The sequence below is a fragment of the Corylus avellana genome, chromosome ca5, assembly GCF_901000735.1.
Source record: "Corylus avellana chromosome ca5, CavTom2PMs-1.0".
In the NCBI taxonomy this organism is placed as follows: domain Eukaryota; kingdom Viridiplantae; phylum Streptophyta; class Magnoliopsida; order Fagales; family Betulaceae; genus Corylus; species Corylus avellana.
In genome coordinates, this window is record NC_081545.1 from 3,709,902 (window position 1) to 3,718,224 (window position 8,323).

Below are 8,323 nucleotides of genomic sequence, written 5' to 3' on the forward strand. Positions count from 1 at the left end.
TCAAGCTCAGAGGAAGTGAAACAATTCGAAGCTTGTCTCGAAGCTAATTAGTGAACCGAAGAAAAGATGGCTTTGTGAAGATGTCGTTTACTTGATCTTTACTGGAAATGAACCGAATATCAAGAGTCTTGGAGGCCATCATGTCACGAACAAAATGAAAATCAATTTGCACATATTTGGCACGAGCATGAAAAATTAGATATTTGATGAGAGGTAGGTGGCACCTATGTTGTCGCACCATAACACGGGAGGCATTGATATAGAAACACCAAGTTCAGTTAATAACGACTTTAACCATGAGATTTCAGCTGTAGTCGACTTTGAAGTCGACAGACGTGATGTAGGAATTGAGAATGAGAAAATCCCTATGGTCGAGACATTTAAACTTCTTCAATAAATACATTTGTTATATCTATTTGTTTGATAGACCAGCTAAGAAATTGCAATGGAAATGAACTCAAGTTGATCATCAATGTGCTGAGATGAAGAAGACGTAGATGTGAGAGGATGAGGAACGTACAATGTGGGTTGGATGAAGAGATTGACTAGAAGGAGCCGTGGAAATGAACATGGGCTGTAACATAATAGTATTCGAAGATGGACGGCGGGATTGAGATACAAACTGGATTGAAACGGAAAAACATTTTCCGCAATTAAAAATGACATCGTGAGATATATGAAGACGACAAGTATCAAGATTAAGACGTGTACCCTTCGTGTCTAAGGGTACTATATTGCAAGAAAACGCATTAAGTTAAACGAGGCTGGAAATCCTAAGAATTATATGGACGTAAATTTGACCAAAGAGAACTCCCAAAGACACATAATAAAAAATAATCTGGTGAAGAGCAAACAAGAATCTCATAAGGTGATGAATTGTATAGAATAGGCGTAGGCGGATGATTTATAAGATAACAAGCCATCTAAAACGCATCATCCCAATAATTCAGAGGTACATGTGTATGAGAGAGTAAAGCCAAGTCTGTCTCGACTATATGGTGGTGTTTACGTTTCACCGTACCATTTTATTGGTATGTGTGAGGACAAGGGAGACGATTAGTGATCCCTAAATTTTGTGAATTTAGGGATTTGACCACATGGGTGATAATGTTTTCTGAAAGAAGAAATGAGAGCACCGAGGTTTAATTAATCATGTAGGTGCCAATGCAGAAAATCAGGAATGGGAGCAAAGGTAGTGGTACCAATGCTAAGGTGAGTGGTGATAGTTTTTGGTGGTGGATAGATAGAGCCATCCACATATCGGAAAAAGGCCAACTCCCTTTAATTGAGGGACCACTTGAGCTTTCCAAAAGAGATAGTAGTCTTTGTGAGTTTGATTGGAAAGCGCGCAATTGTAGAGGTTGTGGAGAGCTGTGTGTGGGTTGGAGGAAGGTGCGGTGGTGCACGCTATGCGTAGGAATAGCTCTAATACCATGTAAAATACAAATAAATGGAAATGTGGTTTGCTGTCTTACTCAATTGAGTAGAGGTACAGAACTTTATGAATGCTGTGATGAATTCAAAACTTCCAGTTAAGAGGTTGGTTGAGAATTATCCTTAATTTACAGGCAATGTGAAGGGTTTGAGCTAGCTAGCTTAAGCTTCCCTTGGCTAGGCTAATGAACTTTAAAATTAAGTAGACAATCGGAAAGAGAAAGAACAAAACTTTATTTGACTTGGAAAAAACACACAATATGCTAGAATATATATATAATACATCATGAAGTTTAAATTCAACTGGGAGTTAAGTCTTTCTCACAACGAAGAAAAGAAAACTCACAATATTATGCTAGGACATGAAACTTCTAATTAACAAGCAGATTATTCTGGTAGTACTGCAAGAAGCGATAGAATGTGTTAAGCACATCACTACCACCATATATATATAGCGCTCCCTGTGTTCGCCTTTCCACTACTGAAAACGCAAGAACAAAGGGAGAGATAGCCTTTTGGACCATGTTTACAGCAGCAGCAGCAGCAGCAAATTCATGACCACAAAAGCTTAGAAACTTTGAAGTTGCAAAGGGGAACTCTTCTCTTGTAAGTACGAGAAGATAGGGATCTCTCTACCAAGCACATTGCTGCAGCAAAAGCATATTACTGCTGCTCAGTAATCCCAGTTCCGTACAAGAAGATTGGTAGAATTTGGCTTTAGAAATCATAATCAAAAAGCCATCTGATGATCCTTCCATAGCCCTCACCTCCTTAAGAGCATCAATGAACACCGACAAACGGCAACCAGTTAACCATGATTCCATCCAAGTGACATCCTCGGCTCCACTACAATACAAACCAGTTCGATGAAGGTTCCACATTAATTATTGTGAAAGTACTCAATAACAGACAAAAACATATGGACAAAATTCACCGACATACACCCTATTGCATCAAGAAAATTCCTTTATTTATTTATTTTATTTCTCCTTTTTTATCTTTTCAATATCATTATTTCTCTTGCAAACTAATGGTTACTTTTGGAATCTGCATGTGGCAGTAATCATCCTCTTAATTGGTAGTCAAAGTTATTAAGTTATATAGGAAAATGACAGCAGAAGTTGAGTGACGCCACCATGTGGCTTAATTATATGATGAAAACTGGAATTTATATATTAGCTATCATCAAATGAGTAATGACTTTCCGTTCCTAGCAAATCCAGGCTCCTCTTCATGCTCTTTTTCTCTCTTTTTTGTTTATAAGCGCCGTACAGTTGTTTCCAAATTCTTGCCTCAATCACCATGTTTAATTTATATATTGACTACTTGCTTGCTGATCCATCATATTTTATTGATTAAATTTGGAATTGACAAAGCAAACATTTGGGTGAGACGCCTACAAAGTCACTATTAATAATGAAGGAGTAATTAATCTTGAAAAAGGCTTAGAAAGAAACAAATTAATTAGTAAATTTGGAACAACCTTAACCAACGCATGCATGTACAGTCATGATGGTAGAATAATTTGGATTGAGATCTAGGGTATTGGGCCTTGTTTTCTTTCTTTTCAGCAACCTCACCGCTGCACTGCCATTAATAGCCTCCCACCACTACCATTGAGAGTGGCTGGCTATTCCAAAGGCCAGTTGGGATGGTTGAATCATCCCCTCAGAGGTAGTTGAACCACTCCTATGGCCAAAGGAGGTGGTTTTGCCTCGTACAAAAACTAGTTGGGGGTGGCCAAACCACTATGTGGCCACTGAGGTGATTCGATCAGCCATTATTAGTCTCCCATCACCAGCACCATTGAGAGTGGCTTGGCCACCCCAAAGGCCAGTTGGAAGTACTGGTCGAGCCACCCCTAGGTGATGGTCAAACAACTTCTATGGCCAATGGGGATGGTTCTACCACCTCCAAAAACAAGTTGAGGTGGCCAAACCACCTCAATGGCTATCAGAATGGTTCGATCAGCCATTACCAGTCAACTACCAACCACCCCAAAGGCTAGTTGGGTTGTCGAACCACCCCCTAAGAGGTGGTCAAACCACTTCTGTGGCCAAAAAGGGTGGTTCGGCACCCCGAAAGACTAGATGGGGGTGGATGAACCAACCTTGTGGCCACTAAAGTGGTTTGATCGACCATTACCAGTCTCCCACCACCACTAAAGAAGGTGTTTGGCCGCCCCCAAAGGTCAGTAGAGGGTGGTTGAAGCACCCACTAGGAGGTGGCCGAACCACCCATGTGTCCACTGAACTGATTTGGATTGGCCACTCCCAATGATGGTGGTAGTGAGAGACTGATAGTCGCAGTGTGGGAGTGAGGGTAACAACGAGATTACTAGAAAAAGAGAAAGTTTTAGTTTTTTATTAGTATGACGTAGCAGAATCTCGAATGGTTATTTTAAATTAATGGGTCAGATTAGAGCTATTGTACAACATATTTTAAATTAATGGGTCAGATTAGAGCTATTGTACAATATGCAACACCTTACGTATTGCACGCGATCTCAATCCGAATAATTTTATGAGACCACAATTATTAGGGTGCTCTGATACCGAGTAGACTACAAAGGGAGGAGATTTTGACGGAGACAGAAGAAAGACGTTTTGATTGGGGGGATTGCAAGGAGTGAGACTAGCTAGCCATGGATATGGCTGCATCATAATGTTTGAAGGTGAACTGAATAACTGCAAGAGCATACCTGAGCCATCCAACTTTGTCATGTATGGAAACATTAGCCATGTCACGCACTAGCTGAGGCTAGGCAAGTTGGGAAGTAACCTGCAAATCATCTACATAGGAATGCAAGTTTATTGAAGAAATTGAGGACCATGTGGATGGAGGGAGATCTATGATTGTGTAAACTGTACGTTCAGATCTAGTGTCTCTATTTTATCTTGATCGAGTACAAGTTATTGATTTTACAATCAAGGATAATATACAAAAAAGGAAAAAGTTCTGCGAGATAAACTAAACAAAAGACTTAATCTACTACTTGGAATTGGCATATCAATAAAGAATATCCATAAAGAAAGGAACAAAAAATACCTGAAAGCTAGAGCAATAATATTGTCACCGAGCTTTTCATGGGCTTTTGTTGTAATCTCCAACGTTGAAGTTTTTCCAAGATCCTTAGTTAGCTTTTCATAATCATCTTCAATACTTCCATTAACCACCACTGCAAACATGACATATAAGGAAAACCATAGTTCAATTTCATCATCACATCCCACATAAATATTGTTCATCATATATGCTCCTTAAATCCCATCATGAATTGAAGAAGCCATTAAACATACCAGGAGCAGCAAATGTTGCTGCTAGAGGAACGTGTGGCTCGCTCCTCTTTGACTCCACATGTGCGGGTCTCACCCAATATCGTCCATTAATAGTGCCTGCCAAAGTTGCTCGAAAAAATTATGAATCCAACGGTCGAAAAGAGCCGCTTTGTTGAGCTATATATACATATGTATAACACACACATGTATAGATAGATATATGCATCAAGAAATAGACAATCGGAATATATATATAAAGGCAATTATGAACTACATAATAAAACAATAAAAACAAAGAAAAATTCTAATACCCGGGCTTGTTTAGATGAGAAATTCTTCACAATCCTGAAAAACTTTATTAACTCGAGACCCATTTATGGGGTTTGAAGAAAGTATATAGATATATATGATATGATGCATCTTTGTTGGAAACCAAAACCCCTTCTACACAATAAAGCTGAATTCCACTATAAAGAGCTAAATTCCATAACAAAAGATGAACATATTATATATATCAAGAAAATAGAAAAACAAATACCATTTGGCTCAAAGGTTGAAGCTTTAGTGGAAGGCAGACAGCTGAAAGACGCAGGAACAGCCAAAGACATAAAAAAGGAGTTGGAACACGATTTCTCTCAGTATCTTTCTGTCTGTGGCCCATGGAGAAGCATTATATGTAACTGGGGTGGGAGAGTGGTTCGCCTAGGTTCATTGAACCTGGTCACTTGCTAATTAAGGCCGTACGAGACCCAAAAAACAGTACTGTGGGAGCCTTGGACACGCATGTTGATAAGTCCAACCATGCACTCTTTCTCGTAGGCTGTCTTCATTGTCCTCCCTGAGCATTAACCAAAAACTTATTTTTTTTAAAAGGAAAAAGAATAAAGAAAGTTTAATTTATGTTGGATGGTAGAGATCACTCAACGTCTCAACCGTTATTGTCTTTTCCTTTTTGGCAAGAGTAATTAATCACATATATATTCTAAACAAATATAAAGGAGAAGTGACAGGGAGCTAGCCAAATAAATGAACTTAGAAAAATTTTTAAACTGAGGTGACAAATCGTGAGTGGCAGACAAGGGAGAAAAAATTTCATTTTTTTTTTTTTAAATTTACAAAGGGGAGTGCTAAGCTTACAAACAAATTTTACTTAAAAACTTTTACAAACTGATTGGATATAAGATAAGTTCAAATTTTTAAAAATCTAATCATATTGTCCCACATCAGCTTGTAAAAGTTTTTCTGTAAAATTTGTTTGTAAGCCTAGCACTCCCCATTTAAAAACCCTTGCTACGTCAGTTTAAAATTTTTTTTCTGAATTTATTTGTTTGGCTCTCTAACACTTCTCAATATAAAGTGGAGTTGTTCATTTTGGTATAACTAGTCATGCTGCAGTGAGCCGGATGCATATATATATATATATATATATATATATATATATATATATATATATATATATATGAAAAAAATATAAAAAAGCCCTCCAAACTGACAATTATTTGCGAGTTGATCCCCCAATGTTCAAAAGGTACTAAAGCAACCAACAAAGTACCAAAATGTATCAAAGTGGCCACTCTGTTAGTCAACCCCGTCAACTTGGGTGGAAAATGCATCACATGCCATCCACGTGCTTTTTTTTTACTTGAAGTTACTAAAATGCCATTTTGTGAAGCAGAAAATTTCTACCCCTTAAGCAACGTCGTTTGGCCTAACTTATATACAATTACCAAAACGACGTCGTTTTGGCTATTGTATATAAGTTAGGTCAAACACCACAGCTAACTCGTCTTCTTCTCCACTCCTCACCCTAGTCTTCTCCTCTCACACCTCATAGCTCCTCACGCCCCACAACTATAAAACTCGTCTTCACCTGTAAATCTCAAACCCATCCCATTTCTTGTAGCTCGTCAACGATGGAGAAGTTTTCAAGCGACGTTCATGACGATGATATGAGGGCCTGTGGACTGTCGGTGGGAAGTTCGTCTAATTTGTCTACCACTAGTAGTCCTGCGCGTACAAAATGCCTATGCGAAATTGAATCACCAGTGATGACTTCATGCACGAAGGAAAATCTTGGTAGAAGATTTATTGGATGCGGTAAATACAAGGTACAAAAAGCAATCTTGCAGTGACGATGGGAAATTTTTTTTGGAAAATTTAGGGTTTCAAAATTAAGTTTTGCAAATTTAGGGGTTTTACGAAAAACAATTTTTTTTTGCTTGAAAGGTATGAAGTGTTTTTGTTTCAGAACTTAATTTTTCTGTTTGATGGAAAATAGATACTGGTTTTCGTTTATTATTGCAGGGAAATGATCTTTATCTTTTTTGTTCATTTATTTGTGTTAAGATTCATGAGTCTATTGGACTTTTAAAAAGGCTTTTTCTACTTAATTTAATAGGATGTAAGAAACTTAGGAATCTTCTTATACATTTGTGTAAAATTATGAAACTACATCAAATGTTGTCATGTTGGACCATTTGATCGACTTTTATGAGATACAACCTTTGATACGAACTGCATTTTGCCGGCTATTTTTCTTTTGAAAAAAAAAAAAGTGTCAAAGGTTCAAAGGCCTGCTGTATGCATGTTGTGGCCGGATCCCAATTTTCAAAGGAAAAAAAAAAAAAAAAAGTGAACATAAAGAGAGCTTCGCATGCTATTTTCAAAAGATAAATCCATCAATTTAATTAATTATTCTATATAAAATATACTTGGGGAATTTCTCAAAAAAAGAAAAGGAAAATAAAAACGGAGTGGTCTTCCTTGGAAAAAGCATGACCTAATGACTTGTGATTTGATTTCCTAACTAAGTGTCATGAAAATGAAAACCACAATAAAAGGCTTTCTATCCTCCAAACGGATCCACAACTTCATTGGTACATAATTCTATGAGGCCTAACTAATTAAGGCAATATTTTTTGTTTATCTATTGTAACATGAAGTCTGCTCCCTTAGGCATTTTGCTTAATCAATCTAGCTAGATTGAGCAGATTTAAGTCGTGAAAGATTTTTATTAATTTCTTAATTGCTCATGGATAATATGCATGAGTGAGGATTCAATCCCAGTTTATGACAAAAGAAGTACAAAAATATGCATGGATCAGAAGATATCATGAGTATTTATGAAACATATATAATTTTAACCAAACACAATTATAAAAAAACTGTCACTCAAAACCCTAACAAAAAATTGATCATAATATCAAGAACACACCGCAAAAGAAGCCTAATATAAACACGTAAAATGGTAGAGAGAGTAAATCATCATGGAATATTTTTCTCATCAGGAAGAAGAAGATCAGATACCTTTCTCTTGGGTATAACTGAAAGAAACCCTAATGGATTGCTTGAAAATGTATGCGAAGATGGAAATTTATGGTAGTATATTTGCATAGTTGGTGACTAATTTTCATTTGTGAAATATGCAGAAACAAGGTGATCGTAGTTGTGATTATTTTATATGGGTTGACGAAGAAGCTATGCTCCCTATGTCATAGTTCAATGCCCAAATAGTTGATCAGAAGAAGGGTTTTAAAATTGAACTGGCGAAATTGACGTTGCGGATTAATGTTGAAAAGTGCAAAAACAATAGCATGGAAAAAAAAACTTAA

General features: G+C 37.1%; 1 protein-coding gene across 2 annotated transcripts; it reads right to left on the reverse strand.

Moving 5' to 3' along the window:
• Positions 1 to 1,691: 1,691 nt before the first annotated feature.
• LOC132182817 (5'-adenylylsulfate reductase 2, chloroplastic-like) lies at positions 1,692 to 5,365 on the reverse strand. Of its 2 annotated transcripts, none has more exons than XM_059596164.1 (4): positions 5,251 to 5,365; positions 4,734 to 4,829; positions 4,483 to 4,612; positions 1,692 to 2,280 (listed from the first exon to the last, which is right to left on the reverse strand). In XM_059596164.1, exons 1-4 carry the CDS (start codon positions 5,318 to 5,320, stop codon positions 2,067 to 2,069), a joined length of 510 nt encoding a protein of 169 aa, XP_059452147.1. In that variant the 5' UTR covers positions 5,321 to 5,365; the 3' UTR covers positions 1,692 to 2,066. The 2 variants fall into 2 exon arrangements, with proteins under 2 accessions (XP_059452147.1, XP_059452149.1); XM_059596166.1 differs by lacking the exon at positions 1,692 to 2,280 and adding an exon at positions 4,159 to 4,226.
• Positions 5,366 to 8,323: the final 2,958 nt, after the last annotated feature.